This window comes from Hydra viridissima, unplaced genomic scaffold (assembly GCF_058129835.1).
Source record: "Hydra viridissima isolate aposymbiotic clone 2 unplaced genomic scaffold, HvirCarnegie_v1 scaffold_3, whole genome shotgun sequence".
Taxonomy (NCBI): Eukaryota; Metazoa; Cnidaria; class Hydrozoa; order Anthoathecata; family Hydridae; genus Hydra; species Hydra viridissima.
Genome location: NW_028324302.1, coordinates 17961317 through 17987194, shown reverse-complemented (window position 1 = coordinate 17987194; position 25878 = coordinate 17961317). Strand labels below are relative to the sequence as shown.

The following is a 25878-nucleotide window of genomic DNA, read 5'->3' as shown; positions in this document are numbered from 1 at the left end:
ATTAAAAGACTGTTACCTCTTAAAATATTCTTGTAGTTATGTTTTTTCTTTGTTAATGTTGTGTTAATTTCAAAAAATTTCAATTAATAAAAAAATTTTAACATTTGTTTTTTTATTTTATGTTAAAAGCTTTGAATAAAAAAGGTCAATTGAAATGTTATTCCTAATAATTTCATCTGGTGTTTTTATGTCTTTTTTTTTTTTTTTTAAATAATTATGATTTTATTATTCTTATTGTTTTTCTTTTTATTAGTTTATCTTTGATTTTCTTAATTTATTATGACACAAAACTATTATAGTAGAATTGGTATGAAGAAACTGCTGCATTTGAATAAAATTAGTTTCATAATAAAAAGAAGCAGCTCAGAATGCTCTCAAAGGCGTGTAGTGTGCACTGGTATTGGAATTGTTTCACCTTTGGGCTGTGGAGCTAGTTTTGCTTGGGAAAAACTTATTAATGGACATATAGGTGTAGTTTATAATGATCGAGCAGGTTTTGAATCTATTCCTTCTAAAGTTGCTGCTTTTGTCCCTGTAGGTAATAATGATGGTGAATTTTGTATCAATGTGACTAAAAATGACTTGAAATTTCTTTCACTAAGCATGCTTTATGCCTTAACAGCTGCAGATGATGCTTTAGCAGATTCTGGATGGAGACCTTCTTTAGAAAGTGAAAAGCAACGCACTGGAGTTGCTGTAGGATCTGGAATGGTTGATCTAGAAACAATAGCAGCTACTTCAAAAACATTTCTTGAGTTTGGTTATAGAAGGGTAAGTCCTTATTTTGTTCCCAAGATTTTGATAAATCTTGCTGCTGGTCACATTAGTATTAAATATGGTTTCCAAGGACCAAATCATGCTGTTTCTACTGCATGCACAACTGGTGCTCATTCAATAGGGGATTCGATGAGAATGATTAGAAATGGAGATGCTGATGTTATGGTATGTGGCGGAACAGATGCTGCAATTATACCTGTTGCTGTGGCTGGTTTCTCACGTGCTAGAGCTTTATCTACTTCCTTTTCTGAAAACCCAAGTGCCTCATCTAGGCCTTTTGATAGAAATAGAGATGGTTTTGTAATTGGAGAAGGTGCAGCTATATTGGTACTTGAAGAATATCAGCATGCTGTAAATAGAAATGCTAAGCTTTATGGTGAAATAATGGGATATGGATTGTCTGGAGATGGTCATCATATGACTGCGCCACGAGAAGATGGTATGGGTGCCTTTTTATGTATGAAATCTGCTTTACATGATGCAAAAATAGCTCCAGAGCAAGTTCAATATGTGAATGCTCATGCCACTTCTACACCATTGGGTGATGCTATAGAGAATAAAGCAATTAAGAAATGCTTTGGTAAGCATGCATACAACATGAAGATATCTTCATTTAAAGGTGCAATTGGCCATTTATTAGGGGCTGCAGGTGCTGTTGAGACTGCATTTACTTTATTAGCACTTCATCATCAGGTTATACCTCCCACCATGAATTTACTAACTAAAGATGATGACTTTGACCTGAATTATGTACCAAATGAAGCAACAGCATTTTCTATTGGTCCTGCAACTCGAAGAATAGCTATTAAAAATTCATTTGGTTTTGGAGGCACAAATGCATCTTTGTGTTTAGGAGAAATGCAATAAAATTTATTTTATTTAATGTATTATTTTTGATTTGAAAGTTCCAAAGTTTTGTAAAAGGAAACAAAATATATCTAACTAGAATTAACTTTTTAGTAATTTTTTATCATTAGTTCTAATTACCTTTATTATTATTTAATGAACTGCTTTATTTGTATTGTTTCAAGTATGTTACCGCTGTGCTTTATTTTATAATCAATTCTTTGCATATATTCCATATCCTTTTACAGTTTAACTAAATGAACTCTGTAGAAATGTTAGCACCAAAAAATGTATATGTCAAGGAAACTTTATCTAAAGGAAAGGGACTATTTGCAGCAACAGCAATTAAAGCAGGTGGAATATTTTTACAAGATTTTTAGGTTTTATTTTTGTTTATTTAAACAAAACAAAGCCCTGTAAGTAAGCCTGTCTTACAATTCATGCAATGATATTTTTGTAAAGTATGCTCTTTTCTATTTCTACATCTTTTGAAAGTATGGCTTTTAAAAAAAATTAAATTAGTTTATCCAAGATTTTTTTTATTGATTTTATGTTAATAAATTTGCTTTTAGAATATGATATATATTTATGAATAATTATACACTTAGGAGAGACTATACTTGTAGAAAAGCCACTTGTTTTGTGTCAGTTTTCTTGGAATCGTCAATACAATTATGTAGCTTGTGATAATTGCATGCGATCTCTTGAAACTGCCCAAAATATGGCTAGACGGTTGGCTGCAAACTACACTCTTGAGCTTCCGTATCATGAACAGTGTTCGCCATCTATACATAGGATTAATTATATATATAAATGTCCTAACTGTCATGTAAGTTTTTATTGATTCAAGATTTGAAACATTAGTTATCATAATCTTGCAAGTTAAATGTGTTACTTGATAACTACTTAAAATTTGTTAGGATATTTTGATTTTTAATTTTTTAGATTAAAGTTTTCATTTTAGATAGCATTTTGTACCAAAGAATGTTATTCAGAAGCATATGAGAAATATCATAAAAGTTTATGCTTACGACCTGATGAAATGATTGAAAGTCCGTTGTACAGAATTGAAGAAGCATGGAAGTAAGATTTAAGTTAAAAAAATGAGTTAAACGTTGACTATGACATTGAACTCACACAAAAACAGGATTATATATTTTTTCACAGATTATCTATCAGCTTTTTGTAAAATCTAATTCCTCAACATTTGAATGAGCCTTATGATATTTGCTTTTGTTTCAGACAACTGCATTATCCCCCTGAAACAGCAACTGTTATGCTAGTTGTAAGAATCTTAGCAATGATAGCACAGGTGCCTTAATTTATTGTATGTTTTTTGCTAATCACTTAATTATTAGTTATAATTTTCAGAGACACATAAGTTGTTAGTATCTGTTCTTTTAATTGTCTATTTTTCTACATAAACAAATTTATTTCCAAATGAAAATTAATTTAAAAACAAAATGAAAAAAGAATATTTTGATATTTAAAGTGAATTTTCATTTTTTTTTTAATTTTTATTTTTTAAAACATAAAACAATAGAGCTTTCCGTTATCAATAAGAAAAACTTCATGAATTATTTTTAGGCACCAGCCCCTGAATTAATGGTTGCTGAGTTCCAGGAGTTCTTTAGTAAGACAAAAAATGATGAACACAAGATAGCACATAAATTACTTGGAGATAAATTCAAGGTTTTTTTTAATGAAAAACTAAAAATTAAATCTATCTTACTGAGTTTTGTATTTAGAAAAATGTCATAATTTCAGAAAATTGACACAGTCATTCAATATTTTAAATAACACTGAGGCTATCACATTGTTAATGATAAGTTATAAGCCTGACATAATTTGTAAAGATCAACACAGAATAAAGCATAAATAAATGAGGTTTTTAATTAAAAATCATTTAAAACTGAATGTGTTTTAGGAGCAGTTAGCTTTGATGCATAGTCTACTACAAGAAGTTGTCCCAGCCGGCAAACTTTCTAGTGTAGGATAATTTTGTTAAATGCATTTATAAGAATTTTTTTTTGCTGAATTTTTTTGATTTCTTACTTTTTTTTTTTGTTATAGGTTTTCTAAAATTTATTCTTTTTTCTACTACTACTACTACTACTACTACTACTACTACTACTACTACTACTACTACTACTACTACTACTACTACTACTACTACTACTACTACTACTACTACTACTACTACTACTACTACTACTACTACTACTACTACTACTACTACTACTACTACTACTACTACTACTACTACTACTACTACTACTACTACTACTACTACTACTACTACTACTACTACTACTACTACTACTACTACTACTACTACTACTACTACTACTACTACTACTACTACTACTACTACTACTACTACTACTACTACTACTACTACTACTACTACTACTACTACTACTACTACTACTACTACTACTACTACTACTACTACTACTACTACTACTACTACTACTACTACTACTACTACTACTACTACTACTACTACTACTACTACTACTACTACTACTACTACTACTACTACTACTACTACTACTACTACTACTACTACTACTACTACTACTACTACTACTACTACTACTACTACTACTACTACTACTACTACTACTACTACTACTACTACTACTACTACTACTACTACTACTACTACTACTACTACTACTACTACTACTACTACTACTACTACTACTACTACTACTACTACTACTACTACTACTACTACTACTACTACTACTACTACTACTACTACTACTACTACTACTACTACTACAACTACTACTACTACTACTACTACTACTACTACTACTACTACTACTACTACTACTACTACTACTACTACTACTACTACTACTACTACTACTACTACTACTACTACTACTACTACTACTACTACTACTACTACTACTACTACTACTACTACTACTACTACTACTACTACTACTACTACTACTACTACTACTACTACTACTACTACTACTACTACTACTACTACTACTACTACTACTACTACTACTACTACTACTACTACTACTACTACTACTACTACTACTACTACTACTACTACTACTACTACTACTACTACTACTACTACTACTACTACTACTACTACTACTACTACTACTACTACTACTACTACTACTACTACTACTACTACTACTACTACTACTACTACTACTACTACTACTACTACTACTACTACTACTACTACTACTACTACTACTACTACTACTACTACTACTACTACTACTACTACTACTACTACTACTACTACTACTACTACTACTACTACTACTACTACTACTACTACTACTACTACTACTACTACTACTACTACTACTACTACTACTACTACTACTACTACTACTACTACTACTACTACTACTACTACTACTACTACTACTACTACTACTACTACTACTACTACTACTACTACTACTACTACTACTACTACTACTACTACTACTACTACTACTACTACTACTACTACTACTACTACTACTACTACTACTACTACTACTACTACTACTACTACTACTACTACTACTACTACTACTACTACTACTACTACTACTACTACTACTACTACTACTACTACTACTACTACTACTACTACTACTACTACTACTACTACTACTACTACTACTACTACTACTACTACTACTACTACTACTACTACTACTACTACTACTACTACTACTACTACTACTACTACTACTACTACTACTACTACTACTACTACTACTACTACTACTACTACTACTACTACTACTACTACTACTACTACTACTACTACTACTACTACTACTACTACTACTACTACTACTACTACTACTACTACTACTACTACTACTACTACTACTACTACTACTACTACTACTACTACTACTACTACTACTACTACTACTACTACTACTACTACTACTACTACTACTACTACTACTACTACTACTACTACTACTACTACTACTACTACTACTACTACTACTACTACTACTACTACTACTACTACTACTACTACTACTACTACTACTACTACTACTACTACTACTACTACTACTACTACTACTACTACTACTACTACTACTACTACTACTACTACTACTACTACTACTACTACTACTACTACTACTACTACTACTACTACTACTACTACTACTACTACTACTACTACTACTACTACTACTACTACTACTACTACTACTACTACTACTACTACTACTACTACTACTACTACTACTACTACTACTACTACTACTACTACTACTACTACTACTACTACTACTACTACTACTACTACTACTACTACTACTACTACTACTACTACTACTACTACTACTACTACTACTACTACTACTACTACTACTACTACTACTACTACTACTACTACTACTACTACTACTACTACTACTACTACTACTACTACTACTACTACTACTACTACTACTACTACTACTACTACTACTACTACTACTACTACTACTACTACTACTACTACTACTACTACTACTACTACTACTACTACTACTACTACTACTACTACTACTACTACTACTACTACTACTACTACTACTACTACTACTACTACTACTACTACTACTACTACTACTACTACTACTACTACTACTACTACTACTACTACTACTACTACTACTACTACTACTACTACTACTACTACTACTACTACTACTACTACTACTACTACTACTACTACTACTACTACTACTACTACTACTACTACTACTACTACTACTACTACTACTACTACTACTACTACTACTACTACTACTACTACTACTACTACTACTACTACTACTACTACTACTACTACTACTACTACTACTACTACTACTACTACTACTACTACTACTACTACTACTACTACTACTACTACTACTACTACTACTACTACTACTACTACTACTACTACTACTACTACTACTACTACTACTACTACTACTACTACTACTACTACTACTACTACTACTACTACTACTACTACTACTACTACTACTACTACTACTACTACTACTACTACTACTACTACTACTACTACTACTACTACTACTACTACTACTACTACTACTACTACTACTACTACTACTACTACTACTACTACTACTACTACTACTACTACTACTAGGGTAAGTCTGGGGGAGATGGCCGTCGTTTTAGTTAGAGGCTGTAAAAATTAAACTAGTAGTATTTTTCATGAACTATTTTTTTCAGGCTTTAATCATTTGAGTATAGAAGATCACTAAGTAATTAACAAATTTAAATAAAATTTTAAAAAAAGTTTTAATGAAAACTCTCAATTGTCCATCTCTCCCGAGATGTCCGGGAGATATGGCCATGGTAGTAAGGGGATGATGGCCAGTAGTTTACTTCTCTCTTTTTTTAGTTTTCAGCATCTCTTCTCTTTTTTTGGCCACATTTAGAACACATTTGTTAAATTAGGTACAGTTTTCATGAACCCAAAATGAAGAAATGACACATTGTAACCAGTCCTCAATAAGTTGAGTAGTGTAATAATTTTCCCACATCCAATGCAGTCTTGTTCATTTTCTGTATCAACATCTGAATCGCAGAGTACTGGATCTTCTTCGTCCTCACTGCTTTCTGAAATCATTTGAACAAACTTTTGCTTTCTAGCTACCTTAACATTCTCAGTCTTATTCTCTCTATTTTCCATTAGTTTTTCTTTTTTAATTTTTGTTTTCTCTTCTTTGGCATTTTTTTTTCCTGTTCTTTTGCTTTTCTTAACTCTATATAACATTCAGAAGTTAAAAGAATGTCTACTTTGGCGGTTTTCTAATTTCAACAACTTTCTGTGGTATTGGTGAGATTTCTTTCAGAATTTTAGAGGCTGTAAATTTTTTTCAAAATTTTCCACAGCATCGTTGTTAGAAGCACTAAAAGTTGTTTTCTTTGATTTTTGGCCTCTGGTAAGTCTTTGGCATCTAGAAGTATTTTCTTTGGAAAAATCAGGTAGGTTTGATTGATAAGTGTAGATCACTTTCTGTGCAGCAAATAATCGGATGTGTGACTCGGAATAGATAACACTATGATCATTAGCAACTGCATATTCTAACATTTCTACTAAATTACAGTGGGTAGAATGGCCATCTAATAGCAGTAAAACATTGCCCAGTGGTTTCCTCTGCATGAAATGGGTTTTAAGCCATTCTAAGAAGAGTGCAGGTGTATGTAAGCTAACTTTTCTGACATGAAAACTTGTGAACCTGCAGGCATTCAATCTGAGGATTCAGGTTTTTTTATTTTATTTTTAAAAATATAAACAGGTGGCAAAAAGTTCATTATCTGCCAAAACTTGTTCCAATAACTTGAAATAAGCATCGACTTCTACTCTGTTCAAAGCCAATGAGACTCCTTTTAGATTTTCTTAATGAAATAGTGTCTTTTCAAAAACCCTGTTTTGGTAATGAAAAAGTGTCTTTTCAAAAACATTTGCATCCAATCATAACCAGCTTTTTCAATTGTTTTGTTGAATCTGTGAGATATGTTTAGTCGTTCTTCAAAATGAAATCCTACTGTCCTGACATCATCAATAGTCAATGGGAATCCTTTACTTTGCATGGTTTTTATATGAGTAACAAGTTTTTGTTCATTGTGTTCACCAAGCATAGAAGATGGCCAATGTAACGGTTTTTCTCTTGTAGACATTCAGCATCTACAAAGAAGTAGTAAAAAGTTTAATTAAACATAAAAAATGAAATTTAAAATAAGGCCATCTTTACCAGACTGTGTATGGCCATCTCTTGTATTCGCGTATGGTCCTATTGGTCCTATTGGTCATATCGAAATAAAGTGAATAACTGCAATACTTGCAAATTTGAGGTTAAAATGCAATAAATCAGCTTTTTAGTTCCGAAAATAATTGAACTGGCTGTCTCTCCTGTATGGCCATCACCCCAGACTTACCCTACTCTACTACTACTACTGCTCAATTTACATATATATGTATATATATATATATATATATTTGAAGACCACACTGGAAAAACAATCAAGCTACATTTTTATTGTTTTGAGTAAATTAGATTTTAAACTTCAAAACACCATAGCTTACACCATAGCTCACTTATTTGTTAAGTTAAATATCTGTGTAATTTGATCAGTTTTCTAGTTATAAAGTCAATTATTATATAGTTAAACTGCAGCTGAATATAACAGGGGGAAAAACCCAAAAAAAGCAAAAATGTAGCTTTATCGGTTTTCCAGTGTGGTCTTCATTTATATCTTGATGGGATCTCTACCCTTGTTCCTCTTTCAAATCAACATTTATTCAGTAAATGTAAACAACTGCAGATGTGTATCTTTATGCTCATATGAGTCCCCTCATTTTTTATCTTCTGAAACCATGTTTTGTACTAGTTCTTCATAAACATTTTCTTTATGGGTACTTAAAAGTTCTAACAACCAAAATAAAAATGTATATGAAGCATTTTCCGTAATTGTTCACTCCCCTAACAAATTGCTTTATCAGTCCTCGTCTATATATCAAGTGTTTTTTTTTGTTTTTTTTTGTTTGTTTTTTTTTGGGGGGGAGGGGGAAGTAATTTTTATTTTGTCAACTAATGACTCTAGTTATATTTGCTCCATCTGCATTCACATTTTTTAGAGGCTGTCACTCTGTGTTACTGAGCTTGCTTGGTCCTACCTTTTGCAATACCATTTTAATAATTTTGTATACTTCTTTTAACTTTGTAGAGTGATCAATTTGAATTGATGCATTGTAATTATAATTATACAGTAAATTCTGGTCGAAATGTGTATAAACTTACCAACCTTCTAGTTTATATTCTTGGACTCCCATGGGAACAAAAACCACGACTGCCATTGAAGCATTTTTATCAATCCAGCATTTTTACTGCAGTGCAAAGTTTTTTCATCTTTACTAAAATATGCTAGGATTCCCACCTCTCTTGTGTGATAAACTGTGACTTTGGCTTTTTTGTTAAGTCTGGATGCTAAGACTTGCCTTAAGAGGTTTGGATCTCATATCAGATCATTTAGCTGTTCTTGAAAGTTTTTGGCTGGGTTGTTAAAGTATTTCCTTCATATCCCACTACTAAAATCAACGTTTTTCTATAAATCATTATCTTCAACATCAGATCCATAAAGCTGCCACATCCTAGTAAACACACTGGTTCAGGAAATTCTTCTCTTTGCGGTAAAGGTAATTGTGTTTCCAAATCAGGATGAAACCCATATGTGTTTTTAGTAGCAATTGAAACACTTTTCATTCACAACCCAAAATTAACAATGGTCTTTTACAGCATATTCACCATTTAACAAAGTACATAAGTGTCTTTGAGTATCCTTTTTAAACAAGTCATTCAGCAACGCTGAAAAACAAAAAACTGGTACAAACATTCTTGATAAATAACTTTTTGTTGTTAATGCTGTTGTGTTATCAGCTCTTCTTAATATTAATATTCTTAATATGACAAATAATGCTAATAAGGTTCTTAGTAATAAGGTTCTTAGTATGCCAAATAGTTTTATTGATAAAAAGCACTGATACACCTAATATTTCTAGCTAACTTCATTGAATGGTGTGCAATCCTTATTTGCTCTAATAGGAATGAACGGACAAGGGATTGGGACTAGGTAAATCATTTTCTAAGTTAATTTTTATTGGTTTTTAAAAAATTGAACAGCACTCCTTATATTCATTCACTAAGATGAAATTTTATTGAATTGTTTAGCTCATTGAGTGAATACGTCCATAACATAGATGCAAAAGAGATGAGCGAGACTGAACGAGAACAAGTAGATCTATTAATTAATGAATTATATCTCGAAATGGAAAAAGGTTTAAAATCTTTTTTTTTTTTTTTTTTTTTTTTTTTTTGCGGATTTTTATCTGTTCTATGAATGTTCGAAATAAGTTAATGTTAAATTTTCCAGAATCTGGTTCGTTCTTAAACTGTGAAGGTTCGGGATTGTTTAAGTTGCAAAGTCGTTGTAAGTTTTTGACAAAATTTCATATTTCATGCAATAGTTTGTATGTAGCCCATGTGATATGTTATACTGATGGTTTTTTTAAAAAAATTTCTCTTTAGGTAACCATAGTTGTTCACCAAATGCAGAGGTAACATTTCCCCACAATAATTCCACGCTTGTGTTGGTAGCTACGGAGGATATCCCCAAAGACGAGGTGTGGAAGCCGAATATTTTTACGTACATTAGGCTTCTTTGTTTTCTTTGGTTTATGATTGACTAATTAAAAATATGTTCCTCTAAGCACATCTTGTATTCTTTAGGAAATTTGTGTATGTTATTTGGACGAGTGTCAACGTTCGAGAAGCCGTCATTCTAGAAGAAAAATACTTAGGTAAATCTCTATTTAAAATGTACGTCTTTCTGTATAAAAATACTTTCTCCCGTTTTTCTACTCTTTTTACTTTGAACATTATTTTCTTAGTATTTAATTTTCAGTAAGTTTTTATAAAAATGAAATAAATCGCTATCATTTTTAAACTCTTTGATAAAAGCATTTAACATTAAATCATTTTTTCCCTTAAGACAAAGTCCGTCACTTTGAACACGTTAGTAAAATCAGAAATTCGAAAATTTATTGTACAACACATAAAATAGGAAATGCAAATTTTTTAAATAATTTAAGGATCATGTTCAAAAAAGTTTTTTTAAACATCAATTTCAAAAAAAAGTTTGATCACCTAAAATCAAAACATGAAGTTTTACATCAAGTCATAAATCTAAGGGCTTAGAATTTGAACAGCAGAAATCGATTCTTATTTCAAAGACGTCCTTGGACGAAGTAATTACCAAGTTAGTAGCAGTAGATGGCCTTATTCTCAACCAAATTGCTATTAACAGTTTGAATCAATGAAAATGATCAATACTTTCAAAAATCATCACTTATTCAAAAATTGCTTTAGAAATTAAACTTAATTCAGATTTTTCCTCAATTGATTTTGACGAGTCTACTTCGGTCAATATCGATCATTCATGAGCATAATGTTGTGTGGAGGTTTCCAGTTGCTAGGAAACGTACAGACTTAAAGTCAACAGTGAAAAAGTCATTGATCTTGTAAAAGAAATATGGCTGTGCTTTGGCTGAATTTTGATTAAAATGTGCGTAATGATGGTAGTTAGCAACCTCGAATCATTCATTCATTTGGAAAAGTCACTTTGCTTAAACTGGTAAAAATTTAATGGAAAAACTAGGTAAAGTTTCTCAAATGGTTTTTTGAGCTGTGCGAAGATATTAAAAAAGGCAATCAATCAACTCTAACGTGAGGTTATACTTTTAAGTAAAAATTTTTCGAAATTAAAAGGTTTTCTGACGCCCTAAGCAATAATGATATAAGCATGTCGCTTTCAGAAAAGTTTGGACCATTTAAGAGTTTTATTAGGATACCTTTTAACCTCAGAAGCTGCAGCCAAATAGTGAAGTAGGAAATTTTATTTTATATCATTATCAAATCTACATTCGTGGAAAAAAATAGTTTAAATATATATTAATATGGAATTTTAGTTATGATTTTTGCCACAAAAAGTAAAAATTTTGGTTTTTGAAAGCAAAAAGTTAATGTGCTTTCAAAAACCAGAAAATAACCCAGATTTTAGGAACCCAAAAAATAACCCAGATTTTAGGAACTGGAAATCAGAGTTTTGAAAATTTGCCTAAAAATCAAAATCTTATCTATATAATAAAGTAGACATGTCTGTCTGTGACACCCTTTAATAACCATTAGACTTTTTGAACAAAAACATGGACACGCCAGTTTTTGCGCATGGACAATTATGTGGCGTTGTGGAGGGCAAGATCAATTAATTCTTTAAAAATTCAATTGCTTGAAAACTAAGAATTTTGTTTATCGAGAAGTATTTGAATATAATTTACAGTTTATTTATTTGTATGAAGTATTCATACACACGCAGCTCGTTTAAAAATAATTACCAGTATACAGTATTTATCAGTTATAGATATAATAATTCGATTTAAGTTACCCATTGTGTATATTTTTACTCTAAGAAAATTTTATTTAGAGAAAACTATTTATTCGAATGCTTCTGTACACTTTGTGAATCAGAAACCGACCTTCAATCCGAAACATCAAGTGACGACTCAGATTATGAAATGAGTGACTCCTAAATGTTTTTTAATAAACTATTTAGATTTTACTAAACTTTTGTGAAAGTTTCTGTTGCAACCTAACAAAACCACACGCGACTTTTTTTGATATCTTGCATAATAGCGCGATTGTTTATTTACTGTGGGTCAGTTTGGCTGAAAATCAGTTCCTTGGCCTTAACCAAGGGTTGTGGTAAACGAATCAGCCGCACGATCATGTTCCAAAAGTCTTTAGCCCATTACCCACTTATCTTCTGTCACTATATTTGTCCAAATTTCTATCAGCGTAATTTAAAAATGAAGCTCATTTTCTAATTGGTATCACATTCAAAATGCAGAATACTGTAACCACGTAGTAGAATTGAAAGTTTTAGTAGAAATGGTATAGAAATATATAGGAAGGACGTTAGTAGTATTGAAAAGGTCTGCTCTGTCATGGCTTTAAGAGTATAGCTACTTTTGTTAAACTAGATGTATATTAATGCTTTATACTAATGTAGACCGGGATGGGGCTTTCTGGAACGATAAAAACAAATTTTTGTAATTTATGTAAGTTAGCTTAGATTGGACAGAAAAACGCAGTTTACCAACTACTTGTAGTTAATCATCTACTTTACAAATTGCTTTGAACCTACAGATCAGATTTTGACTGATTTCTTCCGATGTTTAACGTAAAATCTTTAAAATTTTCAAGGTTTTATAAACAATTAACAACGGGCGACAACCCTTACAACATTCAGAATTGTTTTTTTGGTACAGAAATTTTACTTAAAATGTTAGTTTTTTAAATGATAAAAGTACGACCTTTAGGACCGTTTCAGAGCATTGTGGGCGGTTAACTGAGAGAATCAATCTTTATTCTTTAACTATATTTGTTAAAGTTTGAACGTGTTATATAATCTTTTCTACTTGTGGGTTCCTTACTTTTGAATAGACCTCAGACCAAACAAGTGCTTCTTTAATATTAACATTTAGTAGGGGATAAGATAGGTTATCGAAAAACTGTTTCTACGGAAGAGTTTTTAAAATTAAAAATAGACCTTATAGTAATGGTCCATTTAGATGCAACAATTAAACCGACATCAATCATAAAGCTGATCCAAATTTTCAGATTTTTTTTTTTTTGATCAGCTGCAATTGTAGGCATACTAAGTTTTCATTTAAATTCTTATCTCGGTTGCTTAAATCCAGTTTCATTTATTGTGACTTAATAAACCTCAATAAATAAACATTTGTAACTTTATAAATAACTTCTTAAGTAAACAATCTTTTTCTTGATGCTTCAACTTCAACTCGATCGTGATAACTGTAACAATATCCTGAAATTTTCAAATCACTTGGACCAATCAGATCAAAAGATATCTAAGATATACAAGGAAAATAATTTGAAAAATAGAAATCAGATGAAAACAAAGTAGTTAAATTGGTTAAAAATTAATCAATAACCGCCAATTTCATAAGCTGGGGGGGGGGCACTTTTTATTTTCTTTGTTTTCAAATCCTTTCTTAATATATACTTAATGTTAAGTAATTTTGAACAAGAGTTTTTGTCTAGTATTTCATTAAATCAGCCAGAATCATTAGGAAGACCAGGATACATAGTCAAAGTAGAAGAACCCTTATTTTCAATAAGAAAATATGACCCCGGTCCTTTAATTCATAATGATATTCATAATCGCTAGAAATCCACAGCAATCGCCATATTTGCCGATTATAAACCTTAAAAACATGACACTGCTGCATTGAAACCTAGAAACCGCAATATGCTTCCAGTCAACTTACTAAAGTTTACATGGCAGAGCTTTTTAGAGGAAACACTTTCTTTCATTTTAGGAAGGAAATTACTGCAACTTAACGAAAATTATTTACAAAAATTTATTTAAAATTTACAGGAATTAAATTTATAAGCAAAACCAATCCGTTTGTTTTACGTTGAACCTGTCTTCTATGGAATTTACATTAGTCATGTTGAGAAAGGTTTGGGGCACTGAGCTCTATAATAGATTAAACCCATTTTAGATCAAATAGCATTTATATTTAAAAAAGATTGGAGTTAGTTAATAACACCATTACCATTTCCAACCTTTTGGCGTTGTTAAGAACAAAAATAAAAGCGAAGAGTTTAGATTTAATTTAGCGCAGTTTTTACGAACTTTAAGGAAAGATGTTCTTTTATAAGATATTTGTCTTTCAATCGTTACGACACATGTAACAACAATTTCAATCGTTAACAATCAACAATCAGTATATATTTTTATTAGAATGTTACAAAACGCAGGTATAAGAATGTTAAAAAATATTTCAAACAGTAACTCACTAAAAATAAAAATAAAAAAATAGCCTAAATATGATAACAAAAAGTACAAGAGTGATATCAAAGTTAAATAGAATTTCAGATCGTTCATATAGCAGATGTAAGATAGGTTTTTAAAAGAGATAAAAATGAACAAGCTTAGGTAAAATAAATAATATGCATGTATATGCATTTATGCATATGCATAGAGTCAAATAAAAAAAAAAAAAGATTAGAGGTTAAGAATGAATCCAACCATTATGATTTAGGTAGAAATGAATTGGGTGACTTTAGAAACGGCTTCTTGGACCTAGGGACAAAATCTGCTTTTAAAGTGTTTGGGTAGGTATCCCAAGAAAAAATATACAGTATGTAAAGGAATTAATTCCATGTTTAATAGTCTGTTTTTAATGGGACAGTTTAAGTTTAGCTGAAAATCTGTTAGAACAGCTAAATTTAAAAGTAAAGTCATTTACATGTTACAACGTTATATTAGAATATATGATTATTATGCTAGTTAATGTTCAGTTTTTTGAGATAGTGTTATTGATTGAAGATTAGCATCATTAGCAAAATGAAACATGAATGTTTGGTGGAAGGGGATAACATGTATTCTACATTAGTAAAACCTTGACTGGAGAATGTCATTGTCTACAGTGTTGAAGAATTTTTAATAAAATGATGAAAAACCCACAGATAAAGTTTTTTTAAAAGAACTTTCTGTAATTTCAGATCATTTAAGAGCATGAACCATGTGAATGTATTTTATAAAAACCAAACTTATGTTTATATTAGCCTTAATATTTATTAAGCAAGTTGTATAATTTGTTACCCATAACTTTTTGAGAATTTTGATTACATTAGAAACAAAGTAAATTGAATGATAATTGGTGCATTCAGTCATTTTGTGGAATGGAATAACTATAGCTGGCTTAATGATTTCACTTTTATGCAAGTAGAATTTATATAACTGAGAGTTTCCTCTTTTTGTTAGTTTCTGTTTTGTTTCCTTGTTTGTTTCCTCTTTTGGTTGTACATAAAAAGAGTTGTTATTAGGATTGAGCAAGATTTTTTGAAAGTTGAATATTTAGAGTTTACAATTCCTAATTGATGAGTTGTTAGCTGGACAATAACTTTTATCAGGCTTTAGATTTATCAACTTCATTTTAAATTACAGTCAACAAATAAGAGGATTTTATGTATGTGCGTGTGCGTGTGTACACACACACAAACTTAATTGAGAAAACTAATAAAATGTTTTGATATTCTTAGTTTATGGGAAAACCTCTTTTTTAACTAGCAGGGATTATTTTTTATAAGTTATCTACTGGTGTTACTTATATACAAATACTTTAAGAATAAGTGCCATAAGAGCATTGTGTGTGTGTGTGTGTGTGTGTGTGTGTGTGTGTGTGTGTGTGTGTGTGTGTGTGTGTGTGTGTGTACATGCAAAGCAAATTTACTTAAATTGTAGAATAACTAGAGATCATGGAGAAGATTAAGAATACAGTTATTAAAAAGGACAAAGTCATTACATCAAAGAAGGACGAGAGTAAAGAGTGCAAATTTGTCTTCACTGTATGTCATTCTCTCTTTAATGGTATGTTCTATATTTTATGTTTTTTCCTATCTATTTAGATATAAAAATGAATGACTGTTTTCCAATTGAATTAACTTGTTTAAATTTTTTTATCTTTTTGGAAGATTGAATAAAAACCTTTTCATGGAACTTTTATTTACAGGATTGGGATGCTTTGTATTTTTAAAAAGTGGTCCCAGTTACAGATGCCAGTTCATTAATAAGTAGTCTCAGACCTAATATTAAAATTATTTCATCTTAAAAATTAATTTGAACTTGATAATATACATTCCAAATAAAAGATAACAAGTTCCTCTTCAGCTCAAGCTAAAAATAGGTATAATTCTAGAAAAATGGCTGACATTTAGATGAGGTAAGAAATAAATAGGTAAGAAAAATACTTTTAATAAGACAATCCTAAGTTATTTTTTGTTTTTTTATTTTAGGTTTTCATCCTGAGAATAGCAAAGTTTTGAGAAAAAAAAATGTGCAGAATAATATTTCAGTTCTAGTTGTATATTTTGTTTTATACAGAAGTAACATTAGAAATTTAAGAAATGAAAATGTCATTTTTCAGGTTAACTGGGTTATTAATATAACCCAGTCAACCTGAATAATGACATTTTCATTTCTTAATAACTTTAACAACTTAAGATTTGTGGAGCTAAAAATTTATGTTTAATATGCCTTCCAGATCACATTGTTTACAACTTTAGAGCGTATTACACTACATTAAAATGCAAGAACTTGGATAAAGAAAAAATTCCACCTTTAGCTAAAAACTGTTTAAGTGTAGCGAAGCTTTCACTTGTTTGCATGCAGACTTTTATAGAACTGTCAAGTTTTTTTTTTCTGTTTATGAAGGAAGAGTTCTCCTCAATTTTTTTCTCCTCAAAGTTTTTCTCTCTCCCTTGTATGTGAGGTTGCTAAGTAGATTCGATATCATGTTTGCGAGATTCCTTAATGCTGGTTTACATAATCTTTAATTTACCTTGATTTATGTTTTTTTTATGAAAAAAAAAACAACATATATCAAAGTAAATTAAAGATTACTGCAATACCATCAACACCTGCTATAATAGTTACATCAGTGAAATCATCTTTATCAACATTGAGACATATAACTTCAAGAAACATTAAATTATTCTTTTTTTAACTTACAATTTTTAATTAAAAGATATAATTATATATATATATATATATAATTATACAGTTTTCAATTTTTGATTATTTTTAATTTTTTTAAACTTTTTAATTCTCAATTAAAAAAAAAGTTTACAGCATTTATTCTGAAGTGTGACCTGTTTAGAACCTGTTTTATACTACTTTTTATTAGTTTGAGATTTTTTATATATATTAAAATCAAATAAAAAAAAAAAAGCTTATTTAAAAAAAATTTTCTATAAAGTAAAGGGACAGTCTTAATCAAGTGTCTTAAAACACAACTAGTGCTAAATATTTTTACTCTTACCTTTAATTCTTTAGTCTTAGAACCAAGATTTAATGACGGTTTTTGCTGAATGACAAACTGCATTATCCTGTTTCTTGTAAGAAGTAAATTGGTGGCTTATGATTATTTTCAAGGATTTTGATATATCAATCTTGTTTGAAACAACTTTCAAAAAACTTTAAGTTACTAGTTTATTCAAGCATGCCTCTATGTCTAATGATGCAACCAGCATTATTTTTTTCAGCAGAAGATCTATGCAGGTAAGTTTGGTTTTTTTACTACCGTCTTACTATTTACCATTTTAATGCCTAAATTTTACAGACTTGCAGATTGTTTAGCATGCACTTTTCCCCTTATGTTCAACCACAGTTTTTTTGCCTGCTGTGTTTGATCCAAATTGGCTCTTTAAAAGCATTTTATTGACATACTGCAGAGTTTGAGCCCCATATCTTTAAACTGCTGAATTATGCAATGAGCACTTGATTTTTGGATATCAGCCTTGATATTTGATGGAGTGAAAATCTCTCTTCATACAATTTTATTAACTAAGAATAGTCTTGATGCATGTGATTTCCTTTGTTAAAATTAAAGCTGTTCAGAAAAGTTTTCTCAGAACTTTCTTAGTTATGTCTTGTAGTTGCTATCATGTTATAAATACTTGTGTATACTTATATACATCAGTAAATTTTACTTGACAAGTTTTGCACCAATTTTAAAACAATTTTGTGACTGTCCCTTAACTTCAAAGCAATAAATTAATGCACAATATATCACTTAATGTCATAAAATATTTTTCGTATCAATAATTAACTTAGGATAAAAAAATTTTGTTCACTAATTTTTAATTGACTTAATAATCAAGTTAGTTTATTACTTTTTAAGTTATAAAAAAAAAATTCAGTTGATAAAGTTTGAGAGTTAATACTGTATATGATTAAAGATGATAATTTAATTATGCAAAGACAGAAATTAAACACAATTAAATTGAATATATATTTGTTTTTTTTACTTAACTATTGTTATAAAGGTTTAATTGGGTTACCTGAACCTTTTTATAGTTAGTTGTTCTTTACTAGCAGTTTGTTTGTTTTTTGCTAAATATATTAAAATTTATTTTCTAAATATATTATTCTGAATTATTAAAAAAAAAAATACACTTTTATGTGCTTTTTACCATTACTTACCTAGAGAATGTTTTAAAATTAAAGATTTTAATTATTTCTTTAATTTTTTTAATTTGAAATTTGATGTTGTTTTTAGGTGAAAAGATTTCTGCTCATGATTTTTCAAAAGTTTTTGACATAGTTCATGGAAGTAATATTGAACTTGAAGAAAATATTCTTAAACGTGGAATGGATGTGTTACGGAAAGAAGTGAAAGAGAGACCTGGTAATGCATATTTACTTAAATTGTCTGACATTTGGAACAATTTATATCAAACCATTCTTCCTACACTACAACTATGGTTCAGTAAAACTCACGGAATGACCATTAAAGAGATGGTAATGACAAGCTTTAGAGACAATGTTATTTTAAAGTTGAAAGTTGAAGAAGCACTTCATGCAAATGAATCTTCACTGCCAATCGCAATAAAGCAAATGTTCCTTGTTACACTTCAGGTAAAGTTTTATCTTAAAAAAACTGGTTTGCTCACTTTTTTTCTAGTTTTTATGTTGAAGATCTTTCTATTTATTTAAATATTTTTTGAATTCTGAAAGATGTTGCTATTCAGAATTCAAAAAATATTTAAATACAGATGGCACATGTTTTTTATGTAATGATTTGTTATTAGATTTTTTTTATTAATACTGCTTTTAAAATTAATTTGTATTTTAACATAAAATGTCTTAAAGAGAAATATTAGTATGAAACACTTTATTAGCAAAAAAATTGCTCTATCTTTATTTACTGTTAATTTTGGTATTAATAATTCACTGTAAGGAGTTCTAAAAAAATTTAATCTCATTTTTAAGCAGAATTCTTATGTTAACTTCAATTTACAGAGCTAAAAAATTGAAAGTATTTTAAATGAGTGACAAAGTTTAAACTGCTTCCATTTTTGTGTTTTCTAAGGTAAAATGAAAAATATAAAGTTATAATTTCTAGAGATTTCTCTCTTTAAACTATATGTGCTCTATTTTGTTTAGGTAGTTAAAGATTACTCAGAGAATTACTTTAAACTTGAGGCATTGACAGCTCGAGTGGTAAGTCCATTTCTTGGTACAAAAGGACTTTATGTACGTTCTGAAGTGAAAGAATATAATGAAAAAAGTAAGCATCTACTGCCTGCTTTTACAAGTAACTTTAACTCTGCTGAAAGTAGTCCTGAAGTAACAGGTACGTATAATTTTCAAATAAAAAAAAAAAGATTTTGTATAAAAATAAAACAAAAGATAAGTTAAAAACAATTTGCTGTTTTGTATGTTTGTTTATATTTTTTTGTTTGTCTGTGTATATTTGTATGTTTTTTTATATTTGTTTGTCTGTTTATATTTGTATGTGAGCATTGCTTTTAAGAGAGAGATGCTCATTCTGATCTTGAATTTGAAGAACTTCTCAGTCATCGTCGTCAAGTTTTCCACAGGGATGATGCACGACAGAGATTACCTTGTGTTGAAGAAAAAGGGATTTCTGAATCTCTGGCAAGTCTTTTAGCAGATGGGTTTGAGATGGGATAATTTTATCGTTATTGTTTAACGTTTATTTTGATTTTTTTTTTTTTTGTCACTAATGTTGTGACTTATTTGATTTTATATTGGCGGTGATTTCAAATTCTAGTAAATTCATTTTACAATAGCAATGATTTCAAATTCTAGTAAATTCTATATTTATCTTATTTAACATATTTGAGAGTTAACAATGTGTTAAGGTTTTTGAGCTTTTAGAAGTTTTTTTTTAGAAGTTTTTTTTTAGATGTTTTTTTTTTAGAAGTTTTATCTTCAGTCATAGGAGGGATTTTAATATTTTTAAATACAAAGAAATTTATATTTTGTTGAAATTTTTTATTTATAATTAAAAATGGAATTGCATATTGTAAGTAAGAGATAGTAGTATTATATGTTATATAACTGATTTTGTTCTCTGAAATTATGATTTCTTTTTATTTATAGCTTTGTTCTGCTGAAAAATTGCAGCGGTGTATTTTATATTGAAATATATTTTAAATTGAAATATATTTCTAGATTATCATTTACTGGTTTTTGTATTTGTTACCTTCATTGTTACTTCTATTTATTTTAATAATTTGCTATTTAAGATAGAGCCTATAATAGGTTTTTTCATTATATTAATAAAGTTTTTTTTTTTATGGAAATATACTTTGATTTTTTACAGAAGGTATGTTACTACTTTGATTAGACTACTTTTTTTTGAACATTAAATGAAGAAAAGTACTTAAACACTTTAAGTTAATCATTTGCCGTGAATTAAAAAAAATTTAAGAAATTTTTCTATTTTATCACAATAAGAAAAACTTTGGTTTTTGTCATTTTTAGACCTGAACTGAACAGGTGTAATAATCAGATAAGCATCAAATTAAGAAAGTTAGTTTTAAATTCATTTGATTCTGTAGAAGTTTTTTTTTGAAATTTTTTAAGATCAAGCTGTTAAGCTACAATTGCTTTTAGATTTCACTACAGTCTTCTGTGATGGTTTCTTTTGTATGTAATGCTTGTGGAAATACTGTGAAGAAAAATCAAGTTGAAAAACATTATCAATCTCAATGCCGCAATTGCACAGTTCTATCTTGCATTGATTGTGGTGTTGATTTTCATGGAAATAGCTATGTAGCTCACAATAGTTGTGTATCTGAGGCGCAAAAATATCAAGGACATTTGTATCAGGCAAAAAACAAAGAAAATAAGGGTGAAAATAAACAAAAAGAATGGATTAAGGTATTTTTACTATTTATTTTTTTACCAATAATATTCTTTAATTTTTATAAAATAATATATGAGCATTAAAATCTGGACACTAGAGAGACTAAATTACCAAAATAATAGACCAGAAGAGTGTCAAATCAAAAATAAAGTTCAGTCATGGTCATACAGTTTAAATTTTTTTAAAACATAAATTTTCAACTAGGTATGCCACTCAAAAAATCTCTGAATCAAACATTGTCAAAAGATTGACTGAGAAGACCAGTGTTTGAGTCTACAAGCAGAAGACTCCACTACAAGCATATAAGCAGCAGAAACAATTTTGTTTTGTAAGCTTCAAGGAAAATTAGATATCCTTAAGAATGAGTGGCAATCACTCAGTATGTTTATCTAGAAAAGCATATCAAGTAGGAACTCATTTTTTTCATAACTAAACATTACTCTTTACATTTTGAAAACAGTTTGGCTAAATTTACTTCACTGTTGCCCAATCAAAGAGTTTTGGATTATCCTGAAAGAAACGGCCTACTTTTAAAGCTAGTGAGCAAAATATCTACATCAACTTTGCAATAAGATAAAATAATGCTTCAAGAAAATCAATCTTTACCTTGTAAAATGGCTTAGCATTTTTGAGTTGGAAGAATGATGTTATCAAAAAGATTGAGAAATTAATTTAACTAAATGAAAAAAAAAAAAAAAAAAAATTTGTTTTTTTATATTTGTTAAAAAAAAATGAAATTTTTTAAAACTCTGCACAAAGTTTTAGTAATCTTCATGTTCTTATCAAAGTTGATTCTCACTACTTCAATTAGCTTGTGTTTTTTATTTTTGATAAAATTTGAAATTTATGTATTATGAAATAGCATTCATATGTAGTGTTATACATTTTATATTATGTTACATATTAGCAACTCCAAAATGCTACTGAATCAGCTGTTGACTCAAAGTTGAAATCACTTCTACAAAAAATATCAGAATACTCAAATGTACCGCAGAAAGAGAAAAAATTTCAGGTTTTACATTTCATATTGATTTCTTGATTTTTCTTAAATTTCACTCTTAAACATATGCAGGATGCAGAAAAATTTCCTGTGCAAAAGTATAAACAACACACAGTTATTATTCTATTAAAACAAACATGACATTAAAATTCAACATTTTTTTATTTTGTCCAAATATTTTAAATAAAAGTTATACTCTGAAATAACAAAAGTATTGAATTTCTTTTAGAATTTCTGCAAGAATAGTTTACGCATATATGATGAGTCAACATTATCGCAATTGTGGAATACTTTTAGTGGCTCTTCTATGCAAAAGCCAGTATAAAATATTTTTAAGTATTATTAACATTTTCAGTTATCACAGTTATAAGTCTGCTTAAATCTAAATGCAAGTTTCCCCATTTGGGTTTTACTTATTACTTTCTTAATTCATAAAAAATTGTCAGAGAAGTTTGTTTTCCGGTTATCATACATCAATACAAAAAATTGAAAGACAAAATATTTCTTTTATGTAAACTCTGCTAGAATATGCTCAAGAATCTTGCCAATGAGTTTACACCAAGACTTATATCTGAGATATGTGCATATTTAGCTGTGAAATATTTTTTCTTAATGCTGTAACAAGAGTCTTATCAAAAGTCACCTTTTAGCAGTATTCATACGAATAATATTTTCAAAAATTTAGAAAATCGTACAGGAAAAAGAAAATCCTGATGATTCAAATAAAAGTTTAAATGGTATTTTTAATGGAGCTGTGCAATCAGAAGAAGTGGAAAAGAGTTCCAAAGAAAAGAGAAAGAACAAGAAAAAGCTTGATAATGATAATATTTTTAATGGAGCTGTGCAATCAGAAGAAGAAGTGGAAAAAAGTTCCAAAGAAAAGAGAAAGAACAAGAGAAAACTTGATAATGATAATATTGAAGTAGAACAGAAAAAAAAGAAGAAAAGAGTCCATAATAATAACGAAAACATTGAAGAAAACTCAAAATTAAGCAAAATTAAAGAAGAAAATGAAAGCAAACCTAAAAAGGAAAAAAAAAGACAGAAACAAATTTTAGATGGTAGAAGGCTGTTTTCTCTTTTTTTGATATATGCTTACAATTTGAATGGTTAAAGTTTTTAATGCTTATTTTTATTGGAGATATTCATTGTATTTAGAAGTTGCATCTGATGAAGATGAAACTATCAAAAAAAGCACAGGTTAGAAAATAAAAATTACACAGTTTTTATGATGCTTTGTGTAGTTAAAAATATTATTTAAAATGCTGTATGGTTAAGAAACACACTTATATTAATAGTATGTTTGTAAACTTAATATAAGATTTTAACATTACAGTAAAACTTTACAACAAATTTATATTTCATTTCCAAAAACATTGTAATTATTCTTTGATTAGTTCAAATGCAGTTTTTTACTTTTGTCTTAAATTACTTTATTATTGTTTGCTTTTTTTTAGTGAAATTTCAATGGCATAAGGTCATAAAACAAGTGTTAAAAGAGTCTCAAAACAAAGAGTTATCTGTAAAAAAGCTTCGAAAAAAGGTTGTCTAGAGTTCAGCATGTTTATTGTCATAAATTAATAGTTCAGCATGTTTAATGTCATAAATTATAGTTTAACATATTTATTGTCATAAATTAGTAATCGCCGAAATTTTGAAAGAATTCTAAAGTGGATAAGTAAAAGTGGTTTTTTTAACTGAACAATTTTTATCTTTTTTTAGCGATTGCCAATTATTTATGTATAGTTTGCTAAGTTTGCTCTTTTTATACTTGTAAGAACAAAATTTTTTGGATAAATCAATGACGTAATCAATGACGTAAACAATGACGTAATATAAGGGTCTGTATCGTTTCATTTCCGTATCGTTATCATACCGGTATGATATCGGAAAAATAAAGTATCATTGGAATGATTACGATGTTATATCGTTGTAAAAATTTTAACCGGTATTGTAGTTATTTTAAATCTCGGTATATTGGAACTCTCGTCATTCCGATGATTTTTTTTCCGATAGCATCGGAATGATAACTATATGGAAATGAAACGATACGCAGACCCTTAGGTAAATGATTCAATTTTTTTTATAAAGTTTACAAAAAAAAAAAAAAAAAAAGAAAAATAAAACAGAATTTAGGAGAAAAAATTTCAAAATATTTGCTTTAAACGAACTTTTTTCTGGTTAAATTTTTAGATACCTTTATAAATACACTCTTTACACTGCTCTTTTATGCTTTCAGTGTGTGCTTTTAAAAGTATTCTTTTACTTTACAAATCGAATCTTTTTTTTTTTTCTTTTAAATAAAATATGTTTTTCCGTGCAGGTATTATCGGCGTACATGGAGCACGGTTGTGATCATAATGCAACTACTATAGTGGAATGTCGAAGTATGTTTGATAAAAAATTGAAAACTTACCCGAAAGTAAAAATAGTAAAAGATAATGTAAAATTAATAAAATAGTTTTTAGCATGCATGAATTCGTTAACCAATTGTTTTTTCTATTATATGTATTCGAAGCGATTTTGCAGGTTGGTTAGTTTAATTGTTTAAAAATTGTTTTGATTAAACCAGAGATAATAAAAGGTGGAAATCTTCCGCCTCCACTTTTCTTCCGCAGCAATCGGCTTCTGTCTTCCAAGAATTATTTCGTGGCATAATGCTCTGGCATCCGCCGCGAGAAGAAATTTTGGAGGCCGTCTCCAGTGGCTTCTGTCTTCCAACTGGTGGCGAAATTTTTGCTTTTAGCCGGCAGAAAAAATGAAAACAAAGAGCGGAACTTTTATTTAAATAAAAAATAACGCGAAACTTAGTATTTGATTCTTCAAATACTTTTAGTTGAAATTCAAAGCATTTATCATAGAATTTCAAAAAATTTTAGAGGCCTACAGTTCAGCGGCGGCCTCCAAA

General features: G+C 29.3%; 4 protein-coding genes across 8 annotated transcripts; all 4 read left to right on the top strand.

The window, feature by feature from the left end:
• Positions 1-232: 232 nt before the first annotated feature.
• LOC145180603 (3-oxoacyl-[acyl-carrier-protein] synthase, mitochondrial-like) lies at positions 233-1725 on the top strand. Its single transcript, XM_080055514.2, has one exon. It carries the CDS (start codon positions 280-282, stop codon positions 1642-1644), a length of 1365 nt encoding a protein of 454 aa, XP_079911640.2. The 5' UTR covers positions 233-279; the 3' UTR covers positions 1645-1725.
• Positions 1726-1836: 111 nt separating this feature from the next.
• LOC145201977 (protein-lysine N-trimethyltransferase SMYD5-like) lies at positions 1837-12861 on the top strand. The gene is made up of 12 exons (XM_090081370.1): positions 1837-1977; positions 2232-2452; positions 2588-2706; positions 2866-2935; positions 3211-3315; positions 3551-3613; positions 10205-10275; positions 10374-10480; positions 10576-10632; positions 10731-10825; positions 10932-11002; positions 12685-12861. The coding sequence occupies exons 1-12, from the start codon at positions 1881-1883 to the stop codon at positions 12788-12790; spliced, it is 1182 nt and encodes a 393-aa protein (XP_089937496.1). The 5' UTR covers positions 1837-1880; the 3' UTR covers positions 12791-12861.
• Positions 12862-13494: 633 nt separating this feature from the next.
• On the top strand, positions 13495-20886 carry LOC145202479 (proline-rich protein 5-like). Of its 5 annotated transcripts, XM_090081373.1 has the most exons (6): positions 14945-15047; positions 15332-15404; positions 16537-16662; positions 19352-19710; positions 20239-20428; positions 20609-20886. In XM_090081373.1, exons 3-6 carry the CDS (start codon positions 16551-16553, stop codon positions 20767-20769), a joined length of 822 nt encoding a protein of 273 aa, XP_089937499.1. In that variant the 5' UTR covers positions 14945-15047; positions 15332-15404; positions 16537-16550; the 3' UTR covers positions 20770-20886. The 5 variants fall into 5 exon arrangements, with proteins under 5 accessions (XP_089937497.1, XP_089937498.1, XP_089937499.1 ...); XM_090081371.1 differs by having other exon boundaries at positions 13495-15404; XM_090081372.1 differs by lacking the exon at positions 15332-15404 and having other exon boundaries at positions 14916-15047.
• A 661-nt stretch (positions 20887-21547) lies between these two features.
• LOC145201978 (uncharacterized) lies at positions 21548-25456 on the top strand. The gene is made up of 8 exons (XM_090083284.1): positions 21548-21633; positions 21718-21984; positions 22878-22982; positions 23200-23289; positions 23656-24031; positions 24129-24170; positions 24428-24513; positions 25294-25456. Exons 2-8 carry the CDS (start codon positions 21739-21741, stop codon positions 25429-25431), a joined length of 1083 nt encoding a protein of 360 aa, XP_089939410.1. The 5' UTR covers positions 21548-21633; positions 21718-21738; the 3' UTR covers positions 25432-25456.
• Positions 25457-25878: the final 422 nt, after the last annotated feature.

What these genes read in the sequence shown, in the direction of transcription:
- LOC145180603 (XM_080055514.2), top strand. Translation starts at nt 280, where the DNA reads ATGACACAAAACTATTATAGTAGAATTGGTATGAAGAAACTGCTGCAT.
- LOC145201977 (XM_090081370.1), top strand. Translation starts at nt 1,881, where the DNA reads ATGAACTCTGTAGAAATGTTAGCACCAAAAAATGTATATGTCAAGGAA. An exon ending in CAGCCGGCAAACTTTCTAGT is followed by an intron (nt 3,614 to 10,204) that starts GTAGGATAATTT and finishes TAATATTTCTAG; the next exon opens with CTAACTTCATTGAATGGTGT. An exon ending in TCTAGAAGAAAAATACTTAG is followed by an intron (nt 11,003 to 12,684) that starts GTAAATCTCTAT and finishes AATTTTATTTAG; the next exon opens with AGAAAACTATTTATTCGAAT.
- LOC145202479 (XM_090081371.1), top strand. Translation starts at nt 16,551, where the DNA reads ATGGAGAAGATTAAGAATACAGTTATTAAAAAGGACAAAGTCATTACA. An exon ending in ATGTCATTCTCTCTTTAATG is followed by an intron (nt 16,663 to 19,351) that starts GTATGTTCTATA and finishes TGTTGTTTTTAG; the next exon opens with GTGAAAAGATTTCTGCTCAT. An exon ending in TGTTCCTTGTTACACTTCAG is followed by an intron (nt 19,711 to 20,238) that starts GTAAAGTTTTAT and finishes TATTTTGTTTAG; the next exon opens with GTAGTTAAAGATTACTCAGA.
- LOC145201978 (XM_090083284.1), top strand. Translation starts at nt 21,739, where the DNA reads ATGGTTTCTTTTGTATGTAATGCTTGTGGAAATACTGTGAAGAAAAAT. An exon ending in GCTCTTCTATGCAAAAGCCA is followed by an intron (nt 23,290 to 23,655) that starts GTATAAAATATT and finishes TCAAAAATTTAG; the next exon opens with AAAATCGTACAGGAAAAAGA. An exon ending in TAAAAAAGCTTCGAAAAAAG is followed by an intron (nt 24,514 to 25,293) that starts GTTGTCTAGAGT and finishes TTTTCCGTGCAG; the next exon opens with GTATTATCGGCGTACATGGA.